At 41.1% G+C, this 17,001-nt stretch overlaps 1 protein-coding gene across 7 annotated transcripts in view; it reads left to right on the top strand.

Moving 5' to 3' along the window:
* Positions 1-17,001, top strand: part of afap1 (actin filament associated protein 1) — a 60,584-nt gene that overhangs the window by 34,651 nt on the left and 8,932 nt on the right. For 3 of the 7 annotated variants that reach the window (XM_054753299.1, XM_054753298.1, XM_054753300.1), the window contains exons 4-15: positions 2,081-2,189; positions 3,291-3,502; positions 3,599-3,778; positions 7,406-7,486; positions 7,643-7,721; positions 7,801-7,953; positions 10,915-11,126; positions 11,193-11,338; positions 11,411-11,543; positions 11,903-12,097; positions 12,210-12,339; positions 15,925-16,089. In XM_054753299.1, coding sequence (XP_054609274.1) covers positions 2,081-2,189; positions 3,291-3,502; positions 3,599-3,778; positions 7,406-7,486; positions 7,643-7,721; positions 7,801-7,953; positions 10,915-11,126; positions 11,193-11,338; positions 11,411-11,543; positions 11,903-12,097; positions 12,210-12,339; positions 15,925-16,089 — 1,795 coding nt within the window. The remainder of the gene's footprint in view (positions 1-2,080; positions 2,190-3,290; positions 3,503-3,598; positions 3,779-7,405; positions 7,487-7,642; positions 7,722-7,800; positions 7,954-10,914; positions 11,127-11,192; positions 11,339-11,410; positions 11,544-11,902; positions 12,098-12,209; positions 12,340-15,924; positions 16,090-17,001) is intronic. The other 4 variants (XM_054753303.1, XM_054753304.1, XM_054753301.1 and 1 more) reach the window with 3 other exon arrangements.

A 17,001-nucleotide genomic window follows, 5' to 3' on the forward strand; every position in this document is an offset into this window, starting at 1 on the left:
TCCTCTATAAAGAGGATGACGAATGAAGCACAGTGGAAGACGACTGCAATAATATTGTGGCGAACGGATGACTGAGTGAAAATGATGTAATACACATGGCACAACTATGTGTGGCGCTGTGAAAAGACACGCAGATGAAACCATGTGACGCACCAAACTATAGAAGAAGAAAGTATGCGTGCGCATAAGTCATATTCCGCCTTCCAAACCTCGTCTAGACTTACGATGAAGTGGAATTACTTCTGCGAGTCATTTTGGAGTTTGAGACAACAAAATATCAGGAGAACGTCGACTGGGGTGAGTCATGCTAGTCCTAATATTCAGATATTATGTTGGCTTGTCATCAAAGCTCACTTCTGGTCACGTGACGGTGACGGGGGTAACTACAAAGGACACAAACCATGGCTCTGGTGTAGACAAAGATAAAAGAGATAAAGCACTGTACAGTCATCCCTCGTTTATCATGGTTAAGTGGCTCCTCGATAAATGGATTTCCATGGAACCAGGGTTCCTTAATTCTAAATATAATATTTTTGTAGTTAGAGCATAGAAAACCTGTTGACGACCTTCTACATATGGGTTTTAACATTATTAGAGCCCTCTATACATAGAATAACTGTCCTATAGTCACCTTTACACTCACATTACCAAATATAGTAGATATAATCAGAGAAAATAAGCCATCTATGACAATAAGACTCGTGCTTCTGTATGTTTCAATAAATGTATTCCGGATGTGTGGACAGGAAGTGACGTCGGGGATTCAGAGTTTTAGCTGAAGTAAGTACGGCCACAACAGTAGCCTGTGTTATTAGTATCATTATGATGATGATGATGATAGTTATTGTTGTGCCTGTTGCAAGATAATGTAAACCGGCAATAAAAGCACCTGGTGACACCAAGTGGCAGTTCATCGTCTTGTATTGCCTTAAACTGTATTTGTATTTTAGTTCATTTAGAAAATTTTTATGTTTGGAAATGTTTAATTTAGGCCAAGAATATGTACAATTTTCTTAAAAATGCCTTTTTTTTAATACTCATAATAGGGCGTAGTCAGCAACGAAACAGTGATCATTTGTTCATGAATTTTTGAAAAAACACGATGGTCTAACTGCAGTGTAGCGAGGGACGACGGTATTATTGTTGTGCTTGTTGTGAGATAATTGACACATACAATAATTGTTGTTAACAACAATCAAGTCTGGTGCGTGTTACTAGTAACACCTAGAGGCCGGTGTAGACTACAGTTCTTTAGCGTCCTTTTCTTCCCTTAAGCTGTTTGTATTTTAGTTCATTTAATCATGTTTATGCTCGAAAAGGCTTAATTTAGGCCAAGAATACTTAAAATTTGCTTAATATGCTTTATTTTTTTGACACTAATAATAGGCCGTAGTCAACCACGAAACAGCCCAGTGATGATTTAGAGCAATTTTTTGTCGCTCTTGAGGGTGGTTGAAATCGAACTGGTACTGTTCTGATTTCAGATGTTATATCAGAGGCGGGACAGTGACAGTATAGCCATCACTAGTATACGTTGCTAACCAAAACAGCAGCACCAACCGAGACTAGTTTGCACTACCCTCATTTTGTCAGTCTGTACCGACTTTGACCTTTGTCTGCCATAACTCACATTTTTCAGCATTGGCCTTTGTCCTGTGTTTTTCCTCTGTCAGAAGTGCCGTATAATTATTGTCTTTTCAGCAACCTCGCTAGCATTCTTCCTTCCGCTCCTCTATCTCATTCCTTCCTCTCCAGTTTTAGGAAATCTTTCTGTAGCTCCCATTTGGAAGGCAACTTTTTATTCATTCCACTATTTATTCATTTCATTTATTCAGTTGTCAGTGCTAACCACAAACTTCTATAATAGTCTTCTATAATAAATAGAAATAATCAAAAACATCTCAGCCTGTGATACAGTCGCTTATGCATGAGCACATGCGTAGGCTAGATCTGCCATCTATTCAACGCAATCGCTCCTCTTTCCAGTTATTCATGTTAACCACCTTTCATAATATAAATAATAGTGTTTTGTTGGGGGGGGTTGCATGTTTTAATAGAATGTTCTGTTATTTCCCTACAGCCCACAAATGCCGGCCCGCCACCTTTGCCAAGCTCCTCCCTTCCAGAAGGTTACTACGAGGAAGCCGTCCCTTTAAGTCCTGGGAAAGCCCCGGAATACATCACATCCAGTGAGTGTGTGACGACATACTGTACCTGTATACTGTATTTGACTTTTTGTATATTTCTTTTAGAGCAGTGCTTCTTAACCTTGTTGGGAGTACCGAACCCCATAAATTTCATATGCCCATTCACCGAACCCTTATTTAGTGAAAAATAAAATATATATTTTTTTTCAAATTCAAGACATAGGTATATGTTTGTTTATAGGTATATGTTTGTTTACTGGTGCACAAAATGACAGAGACAGGACGCTGACTCCCATCACGGTTCGTGATACATGTGAATCCATGCTGTACATATTCGTCCCACCACTTTCTCTTTTTGCTCGACATAGTTACGTAGTATGGATTAAAATATTAAGAACGAAATCACACGATGTACTACCGCATCAGTCACACGTTGACTACTTGATGGTTCGTTTCATTTCTATTCGGAACTGGGAAGTCGGAATGACAGTGACGTGATCTCCGAGTTAAAAGCGTTCCAGTTGCCAAGTCAGAAAAACTTCACATTATAGCAGTATTTTTTTTATAAATTATTTATTGATTATTTATCGTTTACACACGAGGCAGCCATCATTGATTGTTGACTCGGAGGTGGTATGGATGCTCTGACTTCCAAGTTGAACATTCCGACTTCGGGGGGTGTTTCAGTCGGGTGTTCCCGCTAGGAACTCGAAAATTCTGACTTCCGACAAAGTACAAATGGAACGCACCATGAGCGCGCTAAATTCTTTGCAGTACTGATTGGCCAAGGCAAGCAATGTAATGTGATGATCTGCAGCCAGTGATGGCTAAGCGGTGGCGAGTCATCACGACTTGACACGATGGGTCCGGTGTGTCTTAACCCCTGGGACCGACTCACCGAACCCCTAGGGTTCGATCGAACCCAGGTTAAGAACCACTGTTTTAGAGGCTATTTTTAGATAAGATTTTTTTTATGTGCATCTTGCATGAAGCTTTAAAATGTAGAAATTTGGGATATATATCATATATTGATATTCAACCTAAATACACCAGGATATGAGTTTGGTACATATCGCCCAGCCTTACTGTACGTAGCACACAGTTGTTTCTGCCTTTTCATTTTGCTTTTTCTTTTCCGTCCAGATTTCGATTCCGATGCCATGAGCAGCTCCTACGAATCGTACGACGAGGAAGAGGAGGATGACAAGGGCCAGAAGATGCGCCACCAGTGGCCGTCTGAGGAGGCTTCTATGGATTTAGTTAAAGACGCCCGCATCTGCGCGTTCCTACTGCGGAAGAAACGCTTCGGACAGTGGTCGAAGCTCCTCTGCGTCATTAAAGATAACAAACTTCTGGTGAGGAGTACTACTGGCTGAGGAGCGCTATCTATAGTATGTTCTCCTTGGGTAGTGTATGATGAAGATGCCACAACCCCTTTTTCCACTCTATAGTGTTACAAATCATCCAAAGACCACACCCCCCAGATGGAGCTGACCCTGACGGGCTGCAGCATCACCCATGTCCCCAAAGACGGCAAGAAGAAGAGACACGAACTGAGGATTGTCCACCAGGGGGCGGATGCATTGGTGCTGGCCGTCCAGAGTAAGGAACAGGCAGAGCAGTGGCTCAAGGTAACAGCGATTTAGATTAGAGGTTTATTTGGGAGGGATGCATTGCATTTTTATTGAACCTGTCTCTGCGTAGTGCATTGAAATGTAAATGCACCAGATTCAAACGTGTGCCTAATTTTTTTTACTTCATAAAACACACATGTACAACATTTTCCATTTGACCATTACATTTAATAAAAATGTGATATTGGCAGGCCGGGGTGGTGGTCCCGCTTTTTAAGAAGGGGGACCTGAGGGTGTATTTCAACTCTCTTGGGGTCCCACTTCTCAGCCTGCCTGGTAAGGTGTCTTCAGTGTGGTTTTCGTCCTGGTCGTGGAACTGTGGACCAGCGCTACATTCTTAACAGGGTCCTTGAGGGTGCAAGGGAGTTTGCCCCCCCCCTCTACATGTGTTTTGTGGACGTGGAGAAGGCATGTTGATATTGTGTTTAACTAAGTTCATCAGTGGAGGAGGCGCAAGATTGTGTAGTCCCTTGTAAATGAGGCAGATTGTTTGTAGTTTTGCCAGATTTTCAAAGGTTCATAATCTGACGTAAGGTTTGTAATCTGACGGTGGTGGTAGGCTCAGGATTTTTTTAATCAAATACTTTTAATGCTTACTTATAGAGTGTTTCTATTGTAAGGCCCTATGATTTCAGCGTAAACGTAATCATGGAATTGGCCAATAAAAACTGAATTTACTGTTGAACGCTGAATCTTGCGGAAATTTACATAATGTGAAAGAAATGCTGTCATCGTGAGGAGAAGGAATGTTTGTGTGGGGAAGTATTTCCCCCGGCGGACCACTCACTCGAGACGGAATCTCATCACAAACACTAACCCGCCCCCCCTTCAACTAAACATGTTGAAATGGTGACCTGAATCACCAGTGAAAGTTGACGGGAAAACTTCTTTTACGGAGCGTGCCTGGAAGCTAGCTGGGTTAGCTTAGTTTACAGGGCCATAGCATTAATAAATCTGTTTCTTGTCACATAACCCACCTGTGCAATATTTCATATGGGAAATCCTGCAATATAACAGTGGTGTAATATTAATATCACTGGGCAATGTTTATTTCTTTATTCATTGATACATGGCAGCTAATTTTATAATACTGGTTCCGGGAAGCTTTTATAGTTTTTATAGTCTCTTTTTTTAATCTTTTTTATTATTTGTCTTTCGCCTTTTATTTTGCACTGAAGAGGAGTTGCACATAATTTTCATTGTACTCTGTACAATGACAAAGTTGCTGATTCTGTTTAGCAACGCATGCTAGTGCTGCTGTATGTGAGTGACACAGGCTTTTTGTGTGTGTTTGCACCGTGTTGTGTTTTACCGCTTTAATAAAAGTCAGCGTTTTCCGATGCCCGCTGACACCATGCAAGTTCTGAGTGAAAAAAGACCACAGGCACATTATTCTTGCTCCCAACTCGTCTTAACCATCAACAGACATTCTCAATGCACACAACACACTACCACTACCGGCCTTCAAAATAAAAGCGCTCTCTGTCACATTTGTCTAATTGTGTAAACAAAACAAGGGTGTCATAAAAAATATCTTACATTAATAATGCATTTGGAATTGCATCGCCGACTACATCGTCCTTAATCACAAGCACGGGCATTCCAGTTTGTAGCAATATGTGCAGAGACTGACATCTCAATCAATGGCCAAAATTTGCATATGATGTATTGCATCAGTAAATGTAAGGATTTTTGCATTTGACATTTTATTCACTAACCCAAAATAGCACACACTCTGCTGGTAAAATAAGTGTAAAAGGCCACACTATCAGGAGATCGGGAAGACCTGGGTTCAAATCTCTGTTGGCAGCTCTGTGTGGAGTTTGCATGTTCTCCCCGTGCGTGTGTGGGTTTTCTCCAGGTACTCCGCTTTCCTCCCACATTCCCAAAACACGCATGTTAGGTTAATTGGCGACTCTAAATTGTCCATAGGTATGAATGGGAGAGTGATGTGATGTATGTGCCCTGCGATTGGCTGGTGACCAGTCCAGGGTGTACCCCGCCTCTCGCCCGAAGTCAGCTGGGATAGGCTCCAGCATACCCACGAAGTTGGATGGATGGAAGGTAAAAACGGAATTCTAAAAAATTTTAACAGAAAAAAACAGAATTGGGGTTAAAAAAAAATAGGGCCCCAATATTAATATATATATATAATTAATATATTTTTTATTTTCACTTCCTATTCGATCCCGAGATTGCAGCTTGAATATCAGCCTATACCGATATTAATCCGACAGCAGTACCGATCATACATAATTTTGTTACTTGTTTATTAGTGTGCAATGTTTGAAAAGGCTTGATCCGGTGATATTACTCAGAGAATAATAGTCAGCAACAGCAGGAATGTAGAAAAACTGACCCATTTACAGTGGTGGGGAAAAAATGTTTGCTCCCTTCCTGATTTTTTTTTTTTTTTTTTTGCATGTTTGTCACACTTTAATGTTTCAGATCATCAAACTAATTCAAATATTAGTCAATGACAACACAACTGAACACAAAATGCAATTGTTAAATGAAACTTTTTTGTCATGAGCTGGGTGCAAATAAAAATCTTTAATGATGCACGAACAGGTGCAGGTACTCACAGTTGTACAGGAACAAAACAGAAGGCGATAGAGGAAAAGGCTCTGTGAAAACAACACAATTGGTAGTAGCAGCAGGTAAGTAAAACTGTCATGTAACAGCATAGGCGAGATGACTAGAGGCAATGAACCAGCGCCGTACTCGAGGCGGTGCTGGGCTTTTAAACAGCCACTAGTGTTAATCGCTGCCAGCTTCGCAGCAACCACCAGGAGTGAAGCGGCTGCAGTTTCCTCCTAGCAAGAAGTGCAGCCCGCCAAAGTAAGAGCGCAGGACAGGAAGTGCTCGCTTCTGTCCTGCAGAACATGACACTTTTATAAGGGAGAAAAAAATCCAAACCTGCATGGCCCTGTGTGAAAAAGTGATTGCCCCCCCCCCTGTTAAAACATAACTGAGATTAATTGAGAGCTGTCAGTCTGGAAAAGGTTATTACATTATTACAAAGCCATTTCTAAATCTTTGGGACTCCAGTGAACCACAGTGAGAGCCATTATCCACAAATGGCGAAACCATGGAAAAGTGGTGAACCTTCCCAGGAGTGGCAGGCCGCAGCGACGACTTATCCAAGAAGTCACATAACATTTAAGTGTGACCAAAAAAAAAAAAAAAAAAGGAATCAGGAAGGGGGCAAATATACACCACTGTACTTCTTGATGCATGTGGTGTATAGTTTTATCCACAATAGGCATTATGTAGCGAGCCTTGATGTGCCCAATGAAGCGTTTAAACCCGACAGTACTCACCACCGACAGGTGTTGTCTCTTTTCTCTTACAGCCAATGACTTTTTGCTGTCCCATAGAAGTTTCTCATACTTTGCGAATGTTTCGGACAGCGGTCGATGTTTCAGAAAGCTGTGACGTTGACAAAGTTTGTCTTCAAAAGTGCCATGAGTTTGGTCATATGAAACGTCCTGGTTCTATGCCACCACGGGAAACTTACGCAGGACAAGTCTTACACTCAGCTGCAATGTCTTCTTGAATTTGCTGGTTGTCGACAGAAGTCACCATCTTGTCTGGGGTTTTTGTATTCTGTCAACTGTTCAGATCATGAGAGAGGTGTGCGGCAGTGGGACGTCTGAACTGGATCGCTCTGGATCTCCTGTTTACAAAGCAGAGCTGGAAAAGGTGAAACCCAATACATTTGTGTGCCATCGTGGAAACAGGAGTGCAGAACATTGATCCATTCTGTTAAAAAAAATATTTTACAAATAACCAATTAAGATTCCCCATAGGCCAATCAGGGACACTTGAAATTCATTTATTTTGCATTTTCTTTGACAGAAATCGTCGTGCGACAGACCAAGTTCAGACGGCGAAGCAACGCCCGAGAACGGACATGTTGACAAGGACAAGGACAACGGTGCGCATTATCAATAACGACAGCTTCTTGTGAGGTTTGACCTAAACTGAACGTTTTTGCTTTTTTTATTCATATCCAGGGAAAGGAAAGAAGAATTCCAAGTCGGAGCAGAAGACGGGAACAACTGGAAAGGGCACCGGGATGAAAATCACTAAGATCATCGGTCTGGGCAAGAAAAAGCCTTCCATGGATGAGCAGACCTCGTCAGCGGAGGAAGACGTACCAACTTGTGGTAAGCTTTGCAATAGTGGAAGCATCGTTGTTAAAGAATGAGCACCCAACCTGTACATGTTGTGCTATCAATGGGATCGCGCGGCCTGCGTGTTATTAATGCTAACTGCCACTTTGCTGCATGATAGAATTCAACTGAAAACCTCAAACTCTCACTTGCGCACTTGTGCTTGTGTCATGTAATAATGTGATTGCTCCTCCTACCAGTTGTTAATGCTAACTGCCACTGTGCAAAATAGATATAAAAAGCAGGCCTCAAAATTCCTGCACATGCGTGCGCAAATGCTCAACCTGCATGTGTCATGTAGGCATGGGCCGGTATGAGATTCTTGATAGATTGGGCAAAAATATAACTGTTTGATGGTATCATAAATACAGCTCTAAAATGTGTTACTGTGAAATATCTTTATTGGAAAGAGAAAAAAAAGTAATAAAAACAGTAATTGTTAAACCATGTAATAGAACACGATGAAAGTGAAATATACATATTTAAAATGAATAACAAAAAATAACGGAATTCTTTCTATATATAATCAAAATGTACGTTAATAAAATGCAGTTGTCAATGCAGTCTACTGTGGCTAATTCTGCAACTCAAGTCACAACACAATAAATATGTCCTTAGTAAGAAAAATAAAATCAAATAAAAGAAAAGAAAAGAAAAGCTAAATGTAAATAAGTGGCTCAAGAAGGTCACAACATAAGTAATTAACAAAACTCGTCATGTTACCTCAATATTTCATAGTGGCAGGTCACATTTTTCCACACACCTGTTTCCAGGTCATGTGACGTGTCATGCCACTGAGAGTCAAGTGGTTGTTGCTTGTTGTTTACATGTCAACATTTGGTGACACTCGACATGAGTAACATGTCGACGGACAACGGTGACAACAGCGTAGCCATACCGGCGCTGCTCAATGCTAACAAGGCAGCTAACGACTTTTGGCAACACGTCGAAGCCCAGTTCAGGCTGCGAGGAATTACACAGGACACGACATAGTATTTCCACATAGTGGCCCCGCTGGGGGTTGTTTGTCTATATGTGCCCTGCGATTGGCTGGCGACCAGTCCAGGGTATACCCCGCCTGTCGCCCGAAGTCAGCTGGGATAGGCTCCAGCATGCCCCCGCGACCCTAATGAGGAAGAAGCGGTATAGAAAATGGATGGATGGATGGATGGGCCCCGCTGGGCCTAGTGGCCGTCACATGTAATTGATCGCGGCGGTGCGCGACTACAAAATAAAAGCCACCGCAACTTAAAAATGTGTTGTTGTTTTTTTTTAACTTGAAAACAATTTTAACTAATATATTGTATGAATGGATATATATACTATATAGACACATATGTAGCTTATTTATGCACATATTGACCACAATTAGTTTGAAAATGATTTAAAATACCATAAAAATGTTTCACTGCGGCATGTTCGAAATAAATTAAACCACAACCACCCTCGCGTGCCCAAAAGAATCGTGTATACAAGCAGCCAAAATGAGTTTCCTCCGTAGGGTGGCTGGACTCACCCTAAAAGATTCAGCAAAACATGCAGACTAAATGTAAATGATGAATGAAATGGATAAAATGAATGGGTAAAAAAAAATCACTTTTACCTTTTATTGATGCTCTTGTTGACAGAAGGTTGAGCCACACCAGCAACAACTTCTCAACATCTTTGATTGCCTGTGATCTCTTGTTTAACACTTTGGCAACATTAGCTTCCTTGATTTCTTCTTTAGTCACCAGGATGGCACTGTCTGTTGATATGGCCAACGGACTAGTTTATAGTGATAGTGAGTCAGTCATTTGAGTAACAGCAGTATTGTGTAAACTACAGTAAGTATTGCAAAATTTGGTGTTGGGTGTTTGATCCAAGATGGCTCAATAAACAACCAATGCTGGGAGTATCTTCCGTCCACATCTTTATTAATACCACAAAATTTGTCCATCCATTTTCTGTGTCGCTTTCTTCATTCACTAGGGTCGCAGGTACGAAGGTAGAGAGTATGACATAGTTATAGATCAATTTGTGGTGTGGTTTAGAATATATGACATATTTTTAACAAATTCTCTTAAACGCAATAGTAAATTATTGACGGCCCCTAGTATAAACAACCAGCGGTTAGAGCGACACTTCCCTTGCGCGCTCCCCGCTTCATGACTCGGCAACCCTGGCACAGTAAGGGGGAACTACCGCTGTAGCTACGGAGCCAAATATATATAACGTCTAACGCAAAACTAACTTCACCACGGTATACTGCAGAAATATTTGCATTGTGGTGTTGCGTTTTCTTCTTCTTGCGGGTGGCGAGAGTCGAGTGGCAACCTCCTTTGAGGCACATTACCGCACCTACCATGTTGGAGTGTGGCCAAGAGTTAGGAACATTATACGGCAACCGGAACGGCCGGACCTCGTGGCGGAAGCCGATTTTTGACGCGAACCACTAAGCCACCGTGCACCTCACCACAGGGTTTCAACATACGAAAATATAACAGTTTGTAAGATGCAGTATTGTACAATAACCAGGATAGTGTACGGGAACCGAGGCAATATTTTGGCAAATACCGGGGGCGTTCGAAAACCGAGGTTTGCGTGTCATGTGATCACTCCTCCTGCCAGTTATTAATCACAACCGCCATATTGTATAATAGAAACAAAGACAATACCTCTTGCTCATGCACAAGCACCTGCATGCTTGCAACCTAAATGACACTTCACCTACCTTCTGGTATTGCCCACAGTGGATTATAATTGTGAATGAATGTTTGGTGGTGGTTGGAGAGGCCATAGGTGCAAAGTTGCAGCCACGGTTCCGTCAGCCTAACTCCAGTGAATGAATAATGGGTTTCAATGTGAAGCGCCTGTCTTGAAAGGCACTATATAAATCTAGTCCAATCTTCTTCTTATATCAATACAATTGCACCTCCAGCCAGTTTTTAATGATAACTGGCATGTCATCTGAAGGGTACCTGAACGTGCTGTCCAATAACCGGTGGCGGGAGCGTTGGTGCCGCCTCAAAGACAACCAGCTGCTCCTCCACAAGGACCAGGACGATCTGAAGAGCCACATCGCTTCCTTGCCTCTACGAGGCTGTGAGGTCATCCCAGGCCTCGACCACAAACACCGCTTTGCCTTCCGCTTGCTCCGCAACGGACAGGAAGTGGCCGTACTGGAGGTACATGTTTTGTATGTTGTATATTTGTATATTATAACACTGACAAGTCTAACTTGTTCCCTTCAGGCGTCCTCATCTGAAGCCATGGGCCGTTGGCTGGGGGTCCTGTTGGCGGAGACCGGCTCCACCGCAGACCCGGCCACATTGCATTACGACTACATCGACGTGGAAACCACCGCTAACGTCATCCAGCTGGCCAAGCAGTCCCTCTGGTGGGCTACGCTCTGCAGCGGCATGTAAACACAGCGGCATGCTGTATGTTGCCAACTATGTTTCTCTTACAGTTTTACCAGCAAGCGGGCCATCTCCCCTAACCCGTACTTGGACAACCCGGTCGGCAGCTACGCCTGCCCCAGCGGCACGGCGCTGCACTATGATGACGTGCCCATCGACGGAATGGTAAAGAAGGTTACTCAAGTACGAGCACTGTTTTGACTATGTTTCAATCCTACTCTATGCTACCTACGCTATCTACATAACCCTATATCGTTTTGATTTACTATTTTGCTATGTTTCATACTAAATATGCTACCTACCTATGCAACTTATGCATATCAGTTACGTTCCTACTAAGTATGTTATCTACATAGCAGTACATTGTTCGTGTTTTTGTGCCACTTCAGACGTGCATAGCTCTTGAAAAATGCCTGAATTGAATCTGGATTGTACTAACATTTTTCTAACCCTGCCAAGTGAACCACTATTTGTAAATACTAAATACTTCTTTCACTTTTCACTATGTACTTTCTTGTTCTTCTTCTTCTCCTGATGTGCAGTCACCCAGTACCAGCACAGGGGGGCGTCCGCCACAAGAAGCAGCACTGTACGAAAACACGGCCCCAAACAAGCCCTCTTCTCCTGCTCTTTCTTCTTCTACCTCCACAACTGCTATGAGTCACTACCAAACACCTGTTTCTAACATCTCTCCTAAGATCCTAACTCATGATACTAAAAAGCAATACCCTGCTAAGGTGACTAACATACCCTAACCCCCTCAAAAAAAACTTCAGTTTGGGCACCAGTAATGCTAGGTTAGTTGCTTTGTTAGTGTTTTGTCTTGGCTAATAAGTGTCGTCCAATTAGGTGAAGGGCAAGACAGGAACTGCAACCAACGGCTCAGCATCCAAACAGAAGGCTGATCCCAAAAACCTGCAAAAGAAGAACGGACCTAGCGACGTGAACGGGACAGCATCTCTGAAACGCAACACCTCAAGTAAGTAACAATACATTAAAAATAAATATGTAAAAAATAAATAAATTAATTAAATCTTATATTGAAAAAGCTGTTTAATTATTTAATAATCAACATATTGCTTATTAAATCTATCAATGTTTTTATTAAATATTTGCATTGAACAACTAGAAAATATAATACACATATTTAAATAAATAAATATGTAATCACAAGTTTACAAACTCGTATCTGCAGTCTGACCGGCGCCACAGACACTGTCAAAGTGCAGACGTCAAACTGCATATGAGTCTTTAAATGGTGAAAATCGTTCAAGTAAAACCATATTTATGATCATTAATGTTCACCGTGATTTTGTCATTGTATCATGAGGTTATTTTTCATGTGTATGCGCTTTTGGTGCAGGAGGACAACCACTTTAAAAGCAAAAGTAAATAGGCAATGAAACATGACTCCACCTTACTATTACTGAAAACATCTTTATCATCAGTCAAAGCATGAACAGCTGGTTGCAGAGGGAGAGGGCAAGAGAGAGAGTAAGCCAATACTGCCATCAAGTGGCTGCCTTTGAAATTCCTACAAAGACCTGACTTTAAAATTATGTTACTGTATATTCAGCTTTTTTGAGGTGGACAAAAACATTTTTTTTGGAATGGTGGAATTTTTTTGGGTCTAGCACTTGACTTTTTTGTTCCATAACCTGACAGAAAATGATATTCAATCCACATGTTTGCCAAGATTTTGGCATTTAAAGGCTGTGGTCTTAATTCCTAGATCAACTGATGAACAGCCTGTTTCACTTTAATGCTTGTTTGCAATAAATTGTTTACTCAAAATAGGTTTTTGTCTCACTCCTATTTCTTCCTTTTGCATTTTGAAGCTCTACTGAGAACCTCTTTAAGATCCACCAGTGCAAAATGTAAATACTTGCAATTTTTCAACTGGTCTTAAAATTTTTAATCAGGAGTGTGTGTTTTATATTACCCGTGCATGAAAACAAGCCAAGTTGGCCGTTTTGTTTTGAAGCTCAAGGGTCTTGGGACGCTTTAAAAACAAACGATTTGTCAAATTGTCGCAGAATTTGACTCACATATACGAGACACTAGGTTCCCAAAGTGGGTATGCAAATTGTCATACGTGAATAAAAATGAAAAACTATTGGCTCACAATTACGACTGCGTCGGAACGGCTCTCAGTGCAGAGTGCAGTCAGAGCAGAAAGAAGGAAGGAGACTGAGCGTGAAGTTGTTCATTGCTCTGTGTGAGTTATATTAACACATAAGCAAGTTTGATGATTATGTTGTGCATTAAGAGTGTTTAATCTTAAACATTTAATTTATATTGGTGTCACAGCACTGTCAAAACCTTGTCATTGAATGTGTGTCAGGATGAGAGAGTGGGGATTACCACCTTTAATCGCTGGTTTTATATACAGTATATATTTTTTAAACTTTCAATACTGCTTTATCATGTTTGTTAAACTTTGCCTTTCAATTTGGTATCAGAACAATATGCAGAGTTGAATCATAGTCACTGCAAGTGGAGAAAAGTAAAGCTTCAAAGTTCAACCCATTCAAACGGAAGGATCCCAACATCTGGCTGAAATAAAACACACAGAAGTTAGGACAAATACAGTAAATTACGGTGTTTTAGCCGCACTGGTGTATAAGCTGCACCCAATACATTTATAGGAAAAAACAGACTTGTCCATACAGTATATAAGCCGCACCAGACTATAAGCTGCACATGTCCATGTCATAAAACGGTGGCACGCACGAGTCTGTGAGGACCAGGCAGCTCTTTACCGTAAAGCACCATTTATAAACCGCACCCGTGTATTAACCGCACCCCCATTTTCAGGCTCATGGCGGGGGAAAAAAATGTTCAGTTCATAAATGCTTGCCAACTCTTTCATCTCAAATCAACGTGCGTAAAGGTACTAAGCAATTTCAAAAAGAAGAATAAAGAAGAAATCTGAACTTCGGCATCTACATTTTTAATATTATGGCTAAGCACACATTAATAATAATAATAAAAAATAAAAATAAAGAAATTTGCTATTTTCAGAGATGTTTTGATATCTTATCTTTCACTGCTTCTCTTTTTCTCTATTATTATTTTATTGCATTGCTTCAGTGTGAATTTGAATAAACTCCAACGTTGTATTGTATTTTACATTGGAAGCTTAGGTTAGCTTCAGTGTATATAGAGATCTTTTCACTGTGTGAAAATACAGACAGCCGTCAGATAAGTTTTTTTGCATACACAAGCATTTTCAGCAACTGTACAGCAGAGGGCGCTAAAGTCAAAGCAACTGTCTGACCCACAGACGACTATTATAAAATGGGCTTCTCGTCAATTTCTGCGTCTGGTCACAGACCTGTCATTGTGTATAAACCGCACCCCGATTTTTTGCTTCTTACCAGTGGAAAAAAAGTGCTGTTTATAGACGGTGCTTTACGGTATTTGAAAGGAGCCAATAATGAGCTATGAAAAAACTCACAAGCTTGTCCGCCCATTGGAAAATGCAGGTGGCCATTACTCAAAACAGTCTCTCTCTCACGGTGTCATCTTACAAAGAACATTATAGCGATCACACAGCATCTTGAAACACAAAAGGTATACATAAGAAATATACAAATGTGTACCAATATGAGTTTTGAATAAAAAATATATATTTGATTTTTTTTCCCATGATGCGTTGCGTCTGAGCAAAGCATTTCCTTGGAGGACAAGCGGCATATAAAATGGATGGATGGATGGCGCTGCAATGCTGCCTCTGTCCACCAGAGGGAGGCTAACATAATTGCAGCACCCTGGCAGGCACCAATGAACGCTTTACTCAGACACAATAGATTATGGGAAAACTTTAAAAGAGTTGGGGGTTTTTCCCATTTTGTAACTTGTATAGGTACATGTTTGTATATTTCTCAGGAATATTTTTTGAGCATTAAGTTTGCTGTGTGATGAGTTTTGTGTTCTTTGTAAGATGACACCGTGAGTCAGACTGTAATGACCTTGCGATTTCCAGTGGCTTGACAAGCTTGATAGTGAGTGCACTGATAGCTTGTGACTGGCTCCAGCCAAAGAAAGAGCTACCCTTTCCCCACTGACTCGTGAGCAGCACGGCATTTAAACCATTAATAGTAGTTCTGAAGCAAAGGAGATGTCACGATTAGAATTTAGCCATAAATTAGCCGCGCGGCTGTGTAAACCACAGGTTTCAAAGTTTTAAGAAAAAAGCAGCGGCTTATACACCGGAAATTGCGGTACTTTTTTTGCGCTCATGCAAAAATTTTGACCATGCAAAATAGCAATTATGGAAACAGAATTACTTATAAAACCTACAATAAAATTAATCATGTTCAATATTTCTAGTTGATGAAGGTTTAAAAAAGGTTTTTGTTTTTTAAGTGTGCAGGATCAGGGGGTAATGGCTTCAAGTCAAATGTCTGAAGGGGTACGTGGCTGTGAAAAGTTTGGGAACCACTACTGTCAAAGTTAAATTATGAAAACCGCGACTTTTCATCACAGTGTGTGGGCAGTGCGTGGCAGTAATGATTGCCTTTTTTGGTCGGCTCATCCGGTGTTTTCACTTGTATTCCAGGTGCGGAGCAGGTTAAATATGGCAAAAAACGCGTGGAGGCGGATGCCAAGCGGCTGCAGGCCAAAGAGAACGAGCTGATGAAAAAGAAACACGAGATCCGGAACCATCTGACCAGTCTCAAGCAGGAGAGGAAGGACCTGCGCGGTGCTCTTGAGGGGATGTCAGGTAAACAGCAGCAGCATGATGTTGCATTTTGGGCGCCAGTGACTCGGGGAGGGCAGCAGGTTGTCCAGGAACCAGAGGGTTTGAGCTTTGAACCGAACAGAGATAGCTACAAGCTATCAGGCAAAATGACAGCAAGTTAAAAATACAATCAGTGATTGTACTCCATATAATAAAATTATATTAAAATCATATTGAAAATTACCCATGTACAAAATGTAAAAGACAGATGAACATAGCAGCACACACTAACAGATTATCATCACAAAGATCAGATCAACAAAAGTCCAATATATTTGTCAAAAAAATAACACGTTAACAGCAGTAACGAATTTATTTCATTAATTACGTTAAGTTTTGTAATGTAATTAACCTCTCTGTTATGATGGTAGAAGGAGGCACAGTGTAGAATCCCCACAGAGATCTACGGGGCAGTATTGAAACATTTGTCCCACAAAGTTTGCCAGTCATCTGACGAGGTGAATGGTGTCTTTAGGAAATGTTAACAAGCTTACTGTCTCCTCGAGTGTTCCAGCAAAAGCCTTCAACACAACAAAATATGTAACAAACAGAAATTCAACCAGAACTGGACCATAACAATGGGGGAACATTGGGGTAGACGGCAGCTTCCTGTTGGGAACTTTTGGTGTAAACGTCACTTCAGTCCTGGAAGAAGTGACAAAAACTGTTAAAAAAAAAATAAATAAATATTAGGGATGCTCCGATCAGGGTTTTATGCTGCCAATTCCCATACCGGTCATCCATGAGTGAAATCTGCTGATGTCACATGGATTAATTTAGGGCTGGGCGATATGGACCAAAACTCGTATCCCGATATATGTATGTCGAATTTTGATATGCGATATATATTCCAATATTTTTTCCCACTGAGTGAGTTTAGACAAAGTCAAAGTC

The sequence above is a fragment of the Dunckerocampus dactyliophorus genome, chromosome 15 (genome assembly GCF_027744805.1).
Source record: "Dunckerocampus dactyliophorus isolate RoL2022-P2 chromosome 15, RoL_Ddac_1.1, whole genome shotgun sequence".
Taxonomy (NCBI): Eukaryota; Metazoa; Chordata; class Actinopteri; order Syngnathiformes; family Syngnathidae; genus Dunckerocampus; species Dunckerocampus dactyliophorus.